This window comes from Amblyomma mixtum, chromosome 5 (assembly GCF_055824585.1).
Source record: "Amblyomma mixtum isolate Tamu chromosome 5, ASM5582458v1, whole genome shotgun sequence".
Classification (NCBI taxonomy): domain Eukaryota; kingdom Metazoa; phylum Arthropoda; class Arachnida; order Ixodida; family Ixodidae; genus Amblyomma; species Amblyomma mixtum.
This window is the reverse complement of record NC_143016.1, coordinates 170,815,931-170,833,758: the sequence shown is the minus strand read 5'-3', so window position 1 is coordinate 170,833,758 and position 17,828 is coordinate 170,815,931. Positions and strand designations below refer to the sequence as shown.

General features: G+C 52.8%; 1 protein-coding gene across 1 annotated transcript in view; it reads right to left on the bottom strand.

The window, feature by feature from the left end:
• The window catches only part of LOC149344675 (neprilysin-1-like), a 45,444-nt gene extending 28,654 nt beyond the window's left edge, over nt 1-16,790 (bottom strand). The window contains exons 1-2 of the mRNA XM_089547278.1: nt 16,599-16,790; nt 11,610-12,041 (exon numbers count right to left, since the gene is read on the bottom strand). Coding sequence (XP_089403404.1) covers nt 11,610-12,041; nt 16,599-16,790 — 624 coding nt within the window. The remainder of the gene's footprint in view (nt 1-11,609; nt 12,042-16,598) is intronic.
• Nucleotides 16,791-17,828: the final 1,038 nt, after the last annotated feature.

Here is a 17,828-nt window from a genome sequence, read left to right as displayed (position 1 = left end):
CTCACCTGCGCGGCGGCCGATTCCGAGATTTGGAGGAGCTGGCCGCCGAGGCAAAGCGCATTCAAGGCGACATTCTCGCCGAGCGCGCCTATCGTCCGCCACCGCCGGCAAGCGAGGCCCTTGAGCCACGCTGTGCGTGGAGAGGGGCCTTGCCCTTACCCAAGCGGCGACCACCCGCACAACCTGCCTTTGCAGCTGTTAGCGGGCAAAACGATGCATGGGAGTTGAGCGACAGAGCTCTCGATCCCTACTAGTACCGGAGACGGGCAGCCTGCGCTGCACCGTTTTCTGAAGCGCGTGCTGATGGGCGCCAAGCGCTCCAACGCACATCGGAGGGGGAAACCCCACTCGGCCGACCCTTTGGTCGTGCAGCGGTCGGACCCAGGCAGGGAGAGGCGCCATTGTCCCGCGACCAAGCTCGCGGCGGTGTGCGTTGTTTCCGCTGCCAAGAGAGGGGCCACTTAGCAAGAGAATGCACCGTAGCCAGGCCTCCTGCGAGGCAGGGAAACGGCGGCGGGGGTCGGTCGTAAAGGGACCACCGGCCCAATCTCTGCTAATTCCCTCTGCGCACAGAGCAAGCTGCCTTGCTAATACGCACGCGCCGTTTGTTCCAGTCACCATTGCTGGCCGCGAATTTTCGGCGTTACTGGATACGGGAGCCAGCGCTTCCTTGTTCGGTGAAGAGGTGTTGTCCCACTTGCAAAAGCACTCTGTGCGCTTGCGGGACTGCCGTACGGCATTCAACCTTGCGAAAGGCGTAGCCCATTCGGCTGGCGCCGCGAGGCTGACTGTCAGGTGGGGAGAGCGGACGAGACGCACGCGTTTCATCCATCTCCCAGGGCTCAGTGTGCCCATGATTCTCGGACGGGACTTTCTCCTGAAAACCGGGATCGTGGTGGACATTGCGAATGGCGGCTATCGCGACGGAGCATTTTCCCAGCTTAAGCCGTTCATTAGCCCACCGGCGCCAGTATCTGCCTGCGCAGTGAAGGCGTTCGGAGAGTGCCACGCTCAGCGGACGGGGCCACGCCCTTGTGTCGAGCGTTCCGTCGTCCAGCCTCCCCTTTGGGACCGAGCGGAGCGGCACGACAAGGCACCACATCCACTGGCCGCCTGTGCGGTAACGTTGGATGACACACAGAAGGCTTGTTTGACAGCGCTATTGCGTCACTACGATGAGCTCTTCACGGATCAACCTGGCTGTACCACTTTAGTGAGCCACATGATCCACACTGGAGATGCGCTTCCTTTGAAGTGCAACCCTAGACCCGTCAGCCATGCGAAAAGGCAGGTGATTGATGGGTTGCTGGATGAGATGCTGTCGGCGGACATTATCCGTCGCTCGTCCAGCGCCTGGGCGTCTCCGGTGATGTTGGTGCCCAAGAAAGATGGCAGCCACCGTTTGTGTGTGGATTATCGCCGTCTGAATGCGCTGACTCGCAAGGATGCCTATCCGCTCCCGACGATCAGCTGAATCGTAGGAAACCTGGGCAGTGCGCGGCAATTTTCCACGGTAGATGCCCCCAAAGGCTACCTACAGGTCCAGATGGCTGACACTGACCGGTCTAAGACCGCGTTCACGTGCCACAGAGGGCTGTTTGAGTTCACTCGTATGCCCTTTGGTCTCTGCAATGGTCCTGCGACTTTTCAGAGGCTCATGGACCGCGTCCTGGGGGAAGCGAAATTGTCCCACGCCATGTGCTACCTGGACGATATCGTGATTTATTCACGAACCTTCGGTGAACACTTAGGCCACATTGCCGACCTGCTCGAGAGGGTACGGGCTGCTGGGATGACTTTGAATCCTGCGAAAGCCCAAGTAGCGCGGACCCGGGTTCATTTACTAGGGTTCACGCTGGGCGAGGGCTCCATTGAGCCTGATGCGGAGAAACTTCGAGCCATACTCGAATATCCCGCGCCCAAGGACGTACGCGGCCTCCACCGTTTTCTGGGAATGGCCAATTTTTATCGGTCGTTCATCCCGTCCTGTGCCCGCGTGCAGGCACCCTTGACCAAGCTCTTGGGAAAGACTGCAGCGTGGCGATGGGGGCCCGAGCAAGAGCAATCCTTTCGCCTCCTGTCTAGTGCCATTGCCGAGACAGCGCCGCTCAGGCTACCCGACCTGACCAGACAGTTCGTAGTCCAGACTGACGCGAGCGATTTGGGTTTAGGAGCAGTTCTCCTACAGGAATTCGATGGCGTGCTGCAACCGCTGGCCTTTGCCAGCCGCTCCTTGCTGCCCTCGGAGAGGAATTATTCCGTGACCGAGAAGGAGTGCCTCGCCATCGTGTTTGCACTGCTCAAATTTGACGTCTACCTTAATGGAACGCAATTCGTGGTGCAGACAGACCACAGTGCGCTCAGTTGGCTGATGAGGCTCCGCGAGCCTGCGGGTCGGCTGGCGCGCTGGGCTCTCCTGATACAGCATTACGACTTTTCCGTGCAGTATCGAAAGGGGAGCACGAACGTGGTAGCTGACGCGCTATCCCGTGCCCCACTCGCCCGCGGCGCCTTGACGCCTGTAAGCGGAGGGGACGAGCCACCGGGCGGCAAGGAGGGAGAGCTCGCAAACGGGTTAACCCATTCCGCTAACCAGGCAAGCAGCGCTTCGCAAAGAGGACGAGAGGCAAAGCTCTTCGTGAGCGCCTCGGAAGTGCCGACGCGAACGGAAATTTTGGCTGCAAACCTGAGTGGGGACGAGACCAGGCTCCCCTCTGGGATGATTGGAATAGTTTTCAGCCGTATAGAGCTACTGAAAGCCCAGCAAAATGACCCCTTTTGTCGCGAGGTGAGCGACAGTCTCAGGGAGACGCAGCGCCGTGACGCTACTGGTATTGTAGCGGGCGCAGGGGGGCAGAAGCCAGCGTGTGTCGCGGCGAACCCCGGGGATTCATATTTGCTGGACCATGACGGGCTCGTGCTGAAATACATAGCCACCAATGACGAGTCCATCGACCCGTTCAAGGTGGTTACCCCCAAAAGTCTGAGAGCTGCACTGTTGAGATTCTCTCATGACGAACCACTGGCCGGTCATCTGAGTGGCTCCAAAGTTTTTGCAAAACTGAGTCAATCGGTGACGTGGCCCGGCATGAAGCGTGACATTTTCCGCTATTGCCGTTCCTGTCATGTCTGTCAAGCGGTGAAGTCATGGGGCGGCAAGCCGCCTGGAATGATGAAACCGATTGACAGTGTGCGTCCGTGGCAGATGGCCACCTGCGATTTGATGGGGCCTTTCCACAGGAGCAAGCAGGGGTTCATTTACCTGATGGTAGTCGCTGACCATTTTTCCAAATGGGTTGAGTTGTACCCCCTTCGGAAAGTGTCAGCACGAGCGGTGCTGGATAAACTCCAGGAAGTGTTCTGTCGGTTCGGCTTTCCGGAAAGACTGATCACGGAAAATGCGTCCTATTTCACCGCTCGGGTGTTCGGTAACACGTGCCGTTCCCTCGGAATCGAGCACTACACCACTTCACCCTACCACCCCCAGTACAATTTGACCGAGCGAATCAACCGAACGCTCAAGCCAATGTTTGCAGCCTTTGCCGAGTGTCAAAAGGATTGGGCAGACCATTTGAGCGAGTTTGCGTTCGCCATCCGAACAGCTGAGAATCGCTCAACTGGTTTCTCTCCCGCCTTCCTCAATTTCGGGAGGGAGCCGTCGAATCCGATGTCAAAGGTCGTGCAGAGCCAGCTCGGGGATGAGCAGACGCGGGCAGACTGCTCTCCTTATGCGTCGACGCTTCGGGACCGGCTTGGTCGGGCTCTCAACAGAGCAAGGCAGAGTTTGGCGGCAGCCAGAGCCCAACAGAAGGCTCAATATGACCGCAAGCACCGCCGCCTGACTTTTCAGGTGGGTGATCTTGTCCTGAAGCGCAACCACGTTCTTAGCGATGCGAGCAAGGGGTTCTCAGCCTCGCTCGCTCCTAAGTGGCTTGGTCCGTACCGAGTGGTCAGAGTCTGGTCGCCACTCGCGTACCTGCTGGAGGATCCACTTACGGGGAAAACCAGCCGTGCCCACATCGCAGACCTGAAGGCCCTACGCGTCACGGTCTGACGAGCTTGCGCCGGTACCCATTGGTATCAAAGGCAAGCGCAAAGGCACAACTGGTGCCACGGAACGCAAGCGTACGGAGCACCGGTACAATCTGAGGCGACGGTCACCGGTGTGACTCATGCCGGACGGCGGACTTTTCCGCAACCGAAGGCACGCAGCCTCAGCTAGCTGGCGAACTTTCTCGTCAGGCCCTACCCAGGCGAAGCACGGTGTGTTATTTTTTTGTTGTTTTGGCAGCATGCTCAGTTCCAGCCTTGTGTGTTTATCAGTTTATTTATTTGTTTGCTTGAGTCAGTTTCTAGCCGCTTTCGTTTCCTGCTTGTTCGTCTGTTTTGTTCTAACGTACCGAGATGTACATAGGCAAACTTCAGCCCGCTCGTGCTTGCTCTTATCTTCTAGAGGGAATAGATGGGGTGTCGTTTGTACGGCGCGCCTTTTCTCATTTCCGGCCCGACTGTGGGTGGTTGGCTCGCTAAGGAGCCGTGTGTCGCGGTGCGAGTTTTGTGCGGCCCGTATGGAGGGGAAGTTGGCGGGTCGTTTGGGGCGATGGGGGGCGTAAAGTGCACCCTTTGACCCTCGCCGCGGCGCCTCTGGACGCTTCTGATGAGGGGATCGTTGTTGCCGACCAGCGTCCGCGCACGTGCCGGTGTATGCGTGTTTGTGGCTGTGGCTGTGTGTGCGCGTAACCATGAGCCAAGGCGACGCCTGTGAGTTGTGCCGTTGTGTGCTTCTGCGTGAGCGCGAGGATGAGGGGGACCCTCGCTGTGGCCAAGGTTACACATCAGGACGCCGCCGAACGTCCTCGCCCGTTTCAGCCGGCGTGAAAGGAGTGCACTAGCTGTCTTGTGCCGAACGTGACGTCGTGTCTAAGGGCGCGAGGTTTGTGCTCTGCCGCGGCCCCGTCGTCATCAACGGAAAGATCACCATCAGTCGTCAGCCCTGCCAACCCATTCACCGATTCAACTTGAAGTCTGCGAGCGGTGAGTCGCCGACCGGCCCACTGGGCCGTACCATCGAACTTTGAGGCTGACATCCACCTGTCACAGCTGTACAGTTGTATTCACATCTTCTTGTGTACCGTGTATATAATCTGCAAGCTGTTTTGATTTCTTGAAGCGTATGGCAGTGTTTGTTTGCCTTTTCTGGTTTGTTTGTGTGTTGTTTTTTTTTACGTTGTTCTGGCTGGAACTGAAGTGTAGCTAGTTTTTTTTGCGCGTGTATTCATTTCTTTATTTTGGAACTGAAGTGTAGCTTAATTTTTTTGTATTGCTTTCGTTATTTTGGCCGCGTGCTTTGCCGATGGGTAGGAGGGCGTTTAAGGAGAGGGGGATCCTGGCTTTCCGCCGTTGCCTTTGCGCGGCTGTGCCGGCTTCCCGCGCTGTTTCTCCCCTTTCCCTTGCTACCGCCTCAGGCGGTGGAGAGGCGGCTAGGTGACTAATCACTGTCATTTGGCCACAGCTCCGCCCCGGCTCCCCAACTGCCTTTGCCACTGGTGCCTTTTGGCTGGATTTCGGGACCCGCTTGGGCGGCCGCGTATCGCGCGACCGTCCGAGCGGGGCCCAGAGAGAGATCCCTCGGAGACAGCGTAAGGTGCGTACGCTACTGTTTGTCCCTGCCGGCCTTTGCCGCTCGGACCAGTACATATACTTGAGCTCGCCCGCACGTGTCCTCTGACCTGCAGCGGCTCGAGCCTGTCCAGCGGGGTCCAGCGACCTCCGACAGGCGTACCTTGCGTTTATTGCCCACTCTCTCTCTCAACCGGCCCAACGGTCGACACGAGAGGGAGATCACAGCACTGCCGCAGGGACATTCTCCTGCAGCGGCGTGCTAGCGGCGCGCATTGCTCGAGTCGCTTCGTGCGCGCAGCGGAGCCTTGCTCCTCGCGCGCCCCCGGGACGGGGTCACTATTGAGTGTGTGTGTATCAGCTGGAATACGACGTGAATAAACGTCTCCTTTGTGAACTTGGAGGCCTTTTTCTTTGAGGCGAATCGCTCTTCTCCCAGCGGAGGTTGAGTGCTCCTTGTCGGTGTCCCAGTGTGTGTGTGGTGACGGCTGATCGGGGCCCTTGGCTCGCGCGAAGCTCGAACCCGTGGTGGTTGGTGGCCTGTCCACTTAGAAACCCAAATCCTAAACTTGTTCTATGGCAGCAACAACAATGCAAATAAAAACAAAATAACCGCAATTGACAGAAGGGCAACTGATGTAACAATAGAAAAAGGAAAAAAACACGAAAATATTGTCAGTGGACAACGAAGAAGACAGTGCCGGGCACATGCACGGAGCGCGAAGAGAACGAAGTGTGATCTGTGCGCCGTTGGCCGCCATTGGTTCGACTGAGCTGCTGTCAGCATCCCTCAATGACTACTACTTGTGTGCGTACATTTACGTAACATCTCTTGGTGGAGGTGTTGGGTTCGAGCCGCCATGCCGCTGACCCGACGAGCCAACGAGCCGACGAGCCCATCTGTCGAGACTGCTACTGACGCAGTTGCCACGCCAACTGTCGTCCTAGCCCACCCTCGAGACCCGGGCACATTCTGCGGTGCCGATGGCGTGGACGTCAAGGACTGGCTCTCTCTGTACGAGCGGGTGAGCACACACAGCAGGTGGGACCCGACGATGAAGTTGGCCAACGTCATTTTCTACTTGAAGGGCACCACAAGGGTCTGGTTCGAGACACACGAGGAAGAACTGACCAGTTGTGACCTGTGCAAGCAGAAGCTTACCGAATTGTTCAGTAAGCCATTCGGACGTCAGCTGGCTGCGAAGAAGGAGCTTGCATGCCGCGCACAATCGTCCACCGAGTCATATGTGTCTTACATTCAGGACATTTTAGCCCTCTTCATGAAAGTTGATTCCGCCATGTCAGAGTGACAAAGTCGGTCACGTTCTCAAGGGAATTGCAGACGACGCCTTCAACTTGCTGGTGTACAAGGACTGTGGAACGGTTGACGCAATCTTAAAAGAATGCCGCCGGTTTTAACAAGCGAAAAGCCGCCGTATTTCCCCCCAGTTCACGCGGTTGCCGAGCACGGCGGCAACGTCGTCCTGCGTAGACTCACCCCAACATCCCCTGCCAACATCCGACAGCCTGACACGACTTGTACGCCGAGAACTAGAGGCAGTGTCTCCCACAGTTTCCCAGTTATCGGTTCCGGACAGTGCCCCTGCAGTATCCCTTATACAGGCTGTTGTCCAACAAGAATTCGCCAATCTCGGGATCCGACCTCTATGCTCCATTAGTTGCCCAGATGCTCGTAATGTGTCTCCGGTGCTCGGTGCCCGACATCCGTACCACACTCGCCGCAGCCGCAACCCGGATGAGTGGAGAACACCTGACGACAGGCCCATCTGTTTTAACTGCTCCCGAATTGGTCACATCTCCCGACACTGCCGAAGCCGTCCGTCATCGACCTACCGCCGCTATCCTGATTCTTTCTATTCCCGCCGCTCGTCGTCGCCCCATGAACCACAGCTCGCAAGCTCCGACGCTCAGGCCCCTCCCACCAACCGCTCGTCGTCGCCTTACCGTCGTCGATCTCCGTCGCCCCAAACTCGCCGCCCGTCATCTCCTGTCCGGTATGCTCGATCCCGTTCAGAAAACTCATGGCTGCAGCGTCTGCAGGTGATGCTGCTCCGACGACCCACCTTGAAAATACTCCTTTAACTCTACATGCCCGACGGAATATACTTAGCGTCGACGTGGATGGGATCCCTGTTACCGCTCTCATCGACACGGAAGCGCACGTCTCCGTTATGAATGCCCGTCTACGCCATCGCCTAAGGAAAGTGCTCACTCCTGCCCACTCCGCTGTTCGTGTCACCGATGGCGGTACTTGCGCTGTCGTTGGAATGTGCACAGCCCGTGTGCCAATCGCCGGCCGCCATACTTCGGTTCTCTTCACTGTCCTCGCACACTGCCCTCATGACCTCATCCTTGGCCTGGACTTTCTTTCCGAACATTCTGCCCTCATTGATTGCGCCACAAGTGTCGTTCAGATCGCCCTACCTTTTACCGAGGAGCAACCGGCTCCAGTTGTTCATCGCCTATGTACCGTGGATTTTGTCCGCCTGAACCCCGAAGCCGTCACTTACGTATCATTCTCTTCCGTCCCACCAGTTCCCGATGGCCAATACATCGTTACTCCAGCCCTTGATGTGCCTCTCACACGGAGTGTTGCCCTCGCACATACAGTGGTCACTATGTTTGCCAATCGAGCGTCCCTTCCGATCGTCAATTTTTCATCTCACGTTCAGCCGCTTCCCCAAGTCATGTCGCTCGCCACGCTGTGCCCTGCTTCCGAGTGCGTTGTATCGGCTGTCACCGGCTATGTACCTCCCTCGCCGAAATGCCCCGAGTCCGACGTCCCACCATCAGACCAATACGCAAAAATGATTGCCCCTGACCTCTTACCAGCACAAACTCATGCCCTCAGGTGTCTTCTTTCCTCATTTCACATCTTTGACTTCGACCACCGCCCTTTGCCTCGGACCTCTGTGGTTACGCATCGCATTAACACCGGTGACGCCGCTCCTATCCACAGACGTCCGTATAGAGTCTCCAATACAGAACGGAACATCATTCAGCAGGAGGTGGACAAAATGCTTACTAAAGACATTATAGAGCCCTCGTCGAGTCCTTGGGCCTCACCAGTTGTCCTAGTTAAAAAGAAGTACGGGAGCTGGCGGTTTTGCGTTGATTACCGGCACCTTAACCGCATCACGAAAAAGGACGTGTATCCTCTCCCAAAAATTGACGACGCTTTGGATTGCCTTCACGGAGCCAAATTTTTCTCTCCCATAGACCTTCGATCCGGCTAATGGCAAATTGCTGTAGATGACCAAGACCGTGAAAAGACTGCATTCGTCACACCAGACGGCTTATATCAGTTCAAAGTTATGCCGTTCGGTCTCTGCAATGCGCCAGCTACCTTCGAGAGAATGATGGACTCCTTGCTTCGAGGATTTAAATGGGTTACATGCCTGTGTTACCTAGACGACGTCGTGGTTTTTTCGCCCTCGTTTTCCACGCACCTAGAACGACTGACGAGCATTCTTTCTGTCTTCCGTAAAGCCGGGCTGCAGCTAAACTCGTCGAAATGCCAATTCGCTTGTCGCCAACTGACCATCATTGGACATCTGGTCGATGCCTCGGGTGTCCGCCCGGACCCTGCTAAAGTTCAAGCCGTCAAAGACTTCCCTCTTCCCCAATCGTCCAGGGACGTGCGCAGCTTTGTAAGCCTGTGTTCTTATTTCCGACGTTTCATCAAAAATTTTGCTAGAATCGCTCGCCCCCTCACCGACCTCCTTAAGACAGCCCTTTTATCTGGGGCCCTGCCCAAGGAGAGGCCTTTTCTTCCTTAATCCAATTGCTCACTTCCCCTTCTATATTGGCCCATTTCGACCCGTCGGCGACAACTGAAGTTCGCACAGACGCCACCGGATATGGTATCTGCGCTGTGCTCGCCCAACCTTACCAAGGTCAAGACCGTGTCATTGCATACGCCAGCCGTCTTCTTTCCACCGCCGAGCGCAATTACTCCATAATGGAGCGCGAGTGCCTCGCCCTTGTTTGGGCGGTCGCTAAATTTCGACCCTACCTGTTTGGCCGTCTTTTCTCTGTTGTGACGGACCACCACGCTCTTTGCTGGCTTTCTTCGCTGAAGGATCCCACAGGCCGGCTTGGTCGTTGGGCATTGCGCCTGCAAGAGTACTCTTACACCGTTGTCTACAAGTCCGGGCGCCTACACCAAGACGCTGACTGCCTCTCTCGTCACCCTGTGGAGCCGCCCGATCCTGGAGACAATGACCTCGGCCCGTGCTTATTCGCTATCTCTGATCTGCTTAACATCGCGGCCGAGCAACGGCAAGATTCCTCCTTGCGTCCCCTTATTGACCGCCTCACCTGTGCCAACCCCGATCCTTCGCTCCAACTCTTTGTTCTTCAGGATGACATCCTATACCGCCGCAACCTTCGCCCTGACGACCCTGCGCTCCTGCTCGTCGTTTCTCAACGTCTCCGCTCGTCTGTCCTCGCGGAACAACACGACCTGCCCACCGCGGGACACCTAGGTGTCTCCCGCACGTACGATCGGGTCCGACGCCGCTTCTTTTGGCCCGGCCTTTACCGTAGTGTTCGCCGTTGCGTTGCCAGCTGCGACCTCTGTCAACGCAGGAAGCGGCCGTCCACTTTGCCTGCCGGCCTTCTGCAGCCTATAGACGTACCTCTGGAAACCTTTCATCGTGTCGGACTGGACCTCCTCGGACCTTTTCCTACGTCCATTTCCGGCAACCGTTGGATCGCTGTCGCGACTGACTACGCCATTCGGTACGCTATCACACGTGCATTACCAACCAGTTGCGCCACCGATGTCGCCGATTTCCTGTTGCAAAATGTCATCCTTCTCACGGTGCCCCACGCCAATTGCTGACGGACCGCGGCCGCTACTTTTTGACCAGGGTAGTTGACGACATACTCTGGTCCTGTTCCACGCAGCATAAACTCACTACAGCGTACCATCCTCAAACGAACGGGCTTACCGAGCGCCTGAATAGGACCCTCACTGACGTGCTATCTATGTACGTCGCACTCGACCATCGTGTTTGGGACATTGCCTTGCCCTATGTAACATTTGCTTACAATTCATCGCGGCATGACACCACGGGCTATTCGCCTTTCTATCTTTTGTATGACCGGCATCCTGCGTTGCCATTGGATACACTTCTGCCGCCTTCTTCGGCCTCGACCACGGAGTACGCACGTGACGCCATCGCCCAAGCAACCATGGCCCGCGAAATCGCCCGCGACCGTCTCACCGCCTCACAGGCCTACCAGAAGTCAGTTTACGACCGACGACATACACTACACTACACGCCAGTACACTACACGCCAGGATCACTCGTCCTCGTTTGGTATCCCTTTCGCCGTGTCGGCCTTTCAGAGAAACTACTACATCAGTATAAGGACCCTTATCGCGTGCTCCGTCAGGTGACCGACGTGACTATGAGGTTGCCCCCCTCGATCCTCCGTGGTCATCCACCTTCCCTGCCACTGACGTTGTTCGCGTGGTTCGCCTCAAGCTATACCGTGCACCTGCTCCGTCTTCCACTTAGCATCGGGACGATGCTTTCGCCGCCGGGAGTTGCGTCAGTGGGCAACGAAGAAGACAGTGCTGGGCTCGTGCACGGAGCGCGAAGAAAACGAAGTATGATCTGTGCGCCGTTGGCCGGCAGTGGTTCGACTGAACTGCTGTCAGCATCCCTAAGTGACTACTCCTTGTGTGCGTACATTTACGTAACAGTATTTATAAATGTGAAATAATGTCACATTAACAGAAAAAGTTAAAATGAAAATCAAAACAAAACACGAACAAAACAGTTCGGATAACCTTTTTTTCGTTCTCATTCATAAGACAGCCCTCTGCGATAATTAAAGAGATGTTGTCCCTCGATTCATTTTTCCTCAAGCTTTGGAAACTGCATGCTGTCTTCAGCAACACGTTAATCTCATCATTAGGCTGGATATCAATCAATGTTGCTTTGGTGGCTGCTTACATTGACACCTTCACTGTCCAACGCTCCGACCAGCTCCCTGGCGTAAAAGTAGCCAAGACCGCCGTGCAGCATGGCTTTGGTGCCGTCCACGTAGAAGAGCGGCGGTGCCAGGGCACCCAGTGACATCGACAGGGCGTTCAGCACAGGCACGTACTCGATGAACGGCAGGGCACTGCTCAGGCGCAGCCGCTCCTCCTGGACGCCTGCCTCGGAGCTGAACAGGCTGCGGATGTTGCGCCGGGTGTCGACCCAAAGTTGGGCGAACGAAGAGGCATTCTCGCTGAAGTTGGCGTGGGCCTGCTCTACGGCTTCCTCGGTGAGGAACTTTTCGGCAGGCCACAGCACGGTGGCAACATTCTTCAGCTTCTGGACGGCGATGGTGATAGTCTGGTTGTCCAGCCAAGAGGCAGCCGATGTTTTGTTCATGGCCATCTGCAGTATGAGAGAGATAGATGCGGTTCATGCTCCTGAGGGTTACCCTACGCGGTCCTATCCAAACTTGGCTGAATTTGCAACAACTGGCCGTTTCACGGTAACCACAGGGCTGTTGACTGGCCGTGCACTCACAAGCACGAAATTTTTGCTCGCCACCTTCGTTATTTTCTCGCTCAAGGATTCTCCACGAAATTGTTTATGACTTCTCCGTAGGCTACAAGCGGGTGACTTGCACACTTGTAGAGTCCAGTAGCCTCAGAAAATAGTCTGACGCTGCGGACAATTCACGAGGTGCTGGAGAAACATGAGCACTCTGATCAGGTGGATTACTGACCCTGAACTAATTGCATCATCCATGTCCGTACATGCTCCGAAGAATGACGGACAGCAGCGTTCTTTCTTTTTATTACTGTATTCTCACTAAACCCGTTTACACTTTATTAAACACGTTTACACTTAACACTGCGTCCTTGCCGCGCACTTATTTATCGTTTGAGGTTGCAGGGAGAATCAAACGTCCGCATGTTCCATGTCATACACTATAATTCCAGTGCAAATGTTTTGCAGCCCTATGAGGAAGCTGTTGTAAGGAAAAAGGGGCGCGAATGTGGATACCCAGCCAAACCTGTAAAAATCCACATCCCTCATTTTAGGCAAAAACAAGATGGGAAAAATTCTGACAGAAATCGATTACGTTAGTGACTGCGACCTTTAAACTAGCGACATTGCAAAATCGATTACATCCTTGGTAATTTTCTAGAGTCCACGAGTCGAAATCAGAAACTTCAAACATTTCTAGACAATGAAGTAGCTTGCGTTTCTGTGTGTACCTGCAGGAACATAATTACACTTTCAGTCGGATAAAGAACTGGCTAATTTCTCCTGGAATATAATGCGCAGCACAAGTTGTTGCATGTCTAATTGGCTTCTGGGTGCATGATTTGTAAGAAAATATTGGGAAAGCAGGCGCATGAAGCACTAAACAAGACAAAACTCATACAAAAGCTTTACACTGCCGGAATCAATCCTAATATTATTGACCTTATTAGAGCCTACTTAGAAGATAGATTTCAATATGTTCGTGTTAACGATGAGTACTCTGATGAACTTCCGGTTTCATCTGGTGTTCCGCAAGGATCAGTTCTGGGGCCTATCCTATTTTTAGTTTACGTAAATGACATAATTAATGTGGTCGATTGCGAAGTTAAAGTTAAACTATTTGCAGATGACTGCGTTTTATATTCCTTAGTTAACTCCACACCGGACCAAATTAAGCTTAACAGTAACCTGCAGAAGATCTCAAACTGGTGTAACCAATGGGGTATGTTTCTTAACGTTAATAAATGTTCCGTACTTAGAATTTGTAAAAAGAAAACTGTTCTGATACATCCATATTGTATAGCTGGCGTACCACTTCCAGAAACCTCGTCTGTGAAATACCTTGGAGTTCAGATAACTAATTGCCTAAAGTGGGATGCTCACATCGATATTACATGCGGAAAAGCTGTGAAGGCTCTGTGGTGTTTGAGGCGTAAACTGTCAAAGGCCCCAAAACATGTCAAACTGGCAGCGTATAAGGCTTTGGTGCGGCCTCGTCTGGAATATGCTTGTTGTTTATGGGACCCATTTACGGCCAAGAATATCTCCAAATTAGAAAGAGTGCAGAGGACAGCGGCCCGTTTCATTTGCAATCGATACAAACGAACAGATAGTGTATCAGCTATGATCAATTCTATTGGCCTAGAGTCTCTTCAGACAAGGCGCACTGAAGCAAGATTGAAATTTTTGTTATAATAATCTGATTAGAATAAACACCCATGATTATATTACTCCTGTTTCACGAGCAAGTACGCGTTATAACCATGGAAAAATGCTGCAAGAATTTCGTGCATACTCTAACACAGTAAAACACTCATTTTTTTTTCAAATCAATAGCAGAGTGGAATGAATTGCCGAAGTGTGTAGTGAACAGCCCAAATGTGGAAACCTTTGTTGATAATTTGAGAGCTTTTTCTATGTGAAACCCATGTCTTTTTGGTTTCTTTTTCGCATTATCGTTTGCTCTTGCATGAAGTTTGTGCATATCTTGTGTTTTTTATTTGTATCTGTGCTCATGCCCGTGCTCATGCCTGCTTGGAGTCGAGCGACTCTGCAGTATTAAATAAATAAATAAATAAATAAATAAATTGAAGGCAGCGAAAGACGTCAGTTTGCTGACGACTGCCTGCCCTTTTGCGTACAAAAGAGCTCGTGAAGAAAACTCACGCTGTCCTCTAAACCGCTTCCGCTACAAAGTCACACCCTGTCCATCACCTCTCACACTACTCTTCTGCTGACATGCACAGGCCTGCATAATTCGTCATAAATGACCGCGACTCTGCAAACCAAGGGACGGCAAAGGTTCGACCAGCGGACAGAAACTTTCATAATGTCAACCATTTTTTTCAAGCTAGTAGTTGAATCTCGGTTAGTACTATTCAAGTGACCATGCCACATAGGGCTAAGATGGCACGTGCGTTTTGGAAAGCCACCCATTTCGCGCCGCTCCAAGCTTCTGACGTGCACACCGAAAACCAGTTCTTCATCCCCGTTTGGAAGTGAGTCGTGGTGTATCCCTGCCTCTGGAATACGGGCCCAGAAACTGTCAATGAACCGGAGGCTAGTTGCACGATCGGCAAGTGATGGCGACACGTGTAGTTTTTATTTTAAATTTTAGCACCAGAATTCGCCGCAGTGGCTCAGTCGTTATGGCGCTCGGCGCTCTCCCGAAAGATGCGGGTTTGATGCCGGCCGCGGCGGTCGAATTTTAATAAATGCGAAATTCTAGGGGCCCCTGCACTGTGCGATGTCGGTGCATGGTAAAGTACCCCAGGTGGTCGATATTTCCGGAGACCCTCACTGCGGCGTCCGTTATAGCCTGAGTCGCCTTGGGACGTTAAACCCCGATAAACCAGCCAATTTAGCACCAAAAAGCTCCATTCTCAGTGAAACTGGCGTCTGTGTCGATAAGATGGTGATATAAATTCATACAGGATAACATATACCTTACTTTAGTGTAACTTTACGATTAGCAGTGGCCATCATTATGAAGAAAACAGTTTATAATAGGCCTATCTCTTCTGTACTAAAAAAATAGCTCATTGAAATGAACTCCTTAAGGACACGTCAAGAAAGAATTCAGTGCGACACGAGCAGTGATAGGAAGTTAAACATTTTTCCCGTCCGAGAAATATTGAAAAAATGCGAGCAAAATTGCAAGAACATGAAATAAGTGCAAATATACAGAGAGAAAGTCTTCCGCACGTTTCGTTTTACCTCTCATTGAGGCTAACTTAATTATTTGCAAGGCGGGGACAATCTTTCTTTAATTCTATTTACTCGTCTTAAAACAGCATCATTCCCTCGTGCGTGCATTCGACGGACAAAGAGCGGGGTAAATATTTTCCTTTGAATTTCATATCCATCTGGCCGTGCTCACTTATTCCTATCAAAGTGCATTTAGCATGGTTACTTAGATTAGTATCTTTGCGGAAAGAATAATTTCCGGGTAGTGATCAGGTGAATCCCATAACCGCGGATACTACAACATTGACCACGCCTACAATGCTGCCATGGCTTCACTATTACTGGTCGAATTTCATTAGCTAACAATTGCATTGGTGGGATGGCGAATGACCGACTTCCGGTAAAAACCTGCAACGGTGTTAACTTCCGCTCCACGACAAAACGTCTATGTAGACCATGGCGGTAGCATTTCGATGGAGGCGAAAGGCTGGAGGCCCGTATACTGTGCGATGGGAGTGTACGTTAAAGAACTCGAAGTTGTCCAGGGCCCTTCACTACGGCGTTTCTCGTACCCTGCGTCGCTTCGGGACGTTAAATTCAATAAACCATTAAACAAAACAAAACGCATATAATATTACCAATCATGCGGAACGCAGAAGGGAAAGGGAAAGCCGTGTGACCTAAATGATTCGACACAAGTTTCGTTCCCAGACCTACTTTTCATTGCTGACTCGCACTACTGATCGCAATTTCTCAGTGACAACACTGCCAACCTCGTTGCGTCAATAATCAGCGCATAGTAGGCATCCAGCTACGTGACACTGCTCTCCCCAGTCTTTGGCTTCTTGCGCCTCCCCCTTTATTACAAAATTTTGTGTAGCATTATATCAAGAGAAACATATCGGACAGCATTAGAAGGACCTGAAACGCTTGATTGATTGTGCGGTTCAGCGGGTGGAAGCGAGAGTATAAATACATGGAAAAATAACAACCTATATTCAAAACGCTGTGCGCAGGATAACAATGCTGCGGAAAGTGCAGCGTGGTTCTCTAGTGTTTCGTTTATTGGTGTAGTTTATTGCGGTTTAACGTTCCACAACGTCTCAGGCCATGAGGGGCGCCGCAGTGAATTTCTCCGGAAATTCAGACCACCTGACGTTCTTTAACGTGCACTGACATCGCACAGTACACGAACGCGTCTAGTTATTAAGTTCAGTCACTTCATAAGCGTGACCCATAAGCTCTTGTAAGTTGGATTATTGCGCCCACCTCCACGATGCCGGATAGGCGTTCGTTGATGAAGGTGCGCATCTCGGTCGGGAAGTAGGCGGCTATGGCCAATGCGACCACAAGAAGCTTGTAGTTGGCCTCCACTTGCGCGGCGCAGTAGAGTGGTCGCGCTTGTTCCGCACGTTGCTTGTCCCCGTGCATGATGAGGAGGGCGGCTTCAGGGTTCGCCATGATGCCGTAGGTCCACACGAATAGCCATGCGATGTGACGGCGCACGTCACTGTCGCCAAATTTCTCGAAGATTTCGCTGATGCTATTCAGCAAAGCCAGATCACTAAAGAGTACTAAGTCGTCTGGTGTTAAGGGCGGGTCGATCTTCAGCACAGAGTTTAAGACATGTCACAGGTACTCCGAATCGGTGATCGGAGAATACTTTTTAAAATCGCGCAGCGGAATTTGACCAGGAACGCGAACCTTGGTCGTCCCGGACCTAATAAGGCGGTTGAACACGTATTCTAGCATGTTGTAGGTTTTCGTGATTACCTCCGGTTGCAGATCGCTATTCGTGTTGTTGGAAAAAAGATCAAAGAGGCCTCCGTAGGCTTGTTTGAATTTATGCCTCGGTATGTTCTTGAAGAGGGCTTTCGAGATGGTCATCTTGTCGTTATGCGAGAAGAATATGCGTCGCTTGGGATGCACTGGTGTGCTCGGGAGGACCGTCATCGTGGACCAGAGGCTCACTCTCCAGTTGAAAGCGAGGTCCAGCATGACTTCAATGGCAGGCCCTCTGTCCTGGGGATCCTCCGGCCACACTAGGCCCCGTGCTCTCATAAACTCCTCTATGACGTGCACCTGTGAGCCCGTCTGCGTCATGCAGCGGTTGAACATGGCGGCCGCTCTCCTCCCCGCGGGCAGCTGAGCCAAGCCGTCGTGCAGCATGGCGGGGAACCCCCTGAGCCACAGCATGGACATGTCTGCGAGATGGCGGATACCTTGCGCTCCCTCCAGTTGCCGCACACGTGGGCTCCGAAGTCGTGGCACGGGTCCACGGACAGATCTAGTTATCTTCTATGAGATCCCTGCAGAAAGTGGAAGCAGTGTATTGGTTTTTTTTTTGCAAAATAATTACGTGGCGTGTCGGCTACTGGGCGCAGATTTGAAAACAACGGCGTGATCTATGAAGATCCAAATTTCGCGCATTCCTATGCGGTCGCATTCGCCTTGACAGAATATTTTTATTACTAAAATGTTTCTGTCAAAATGACACTA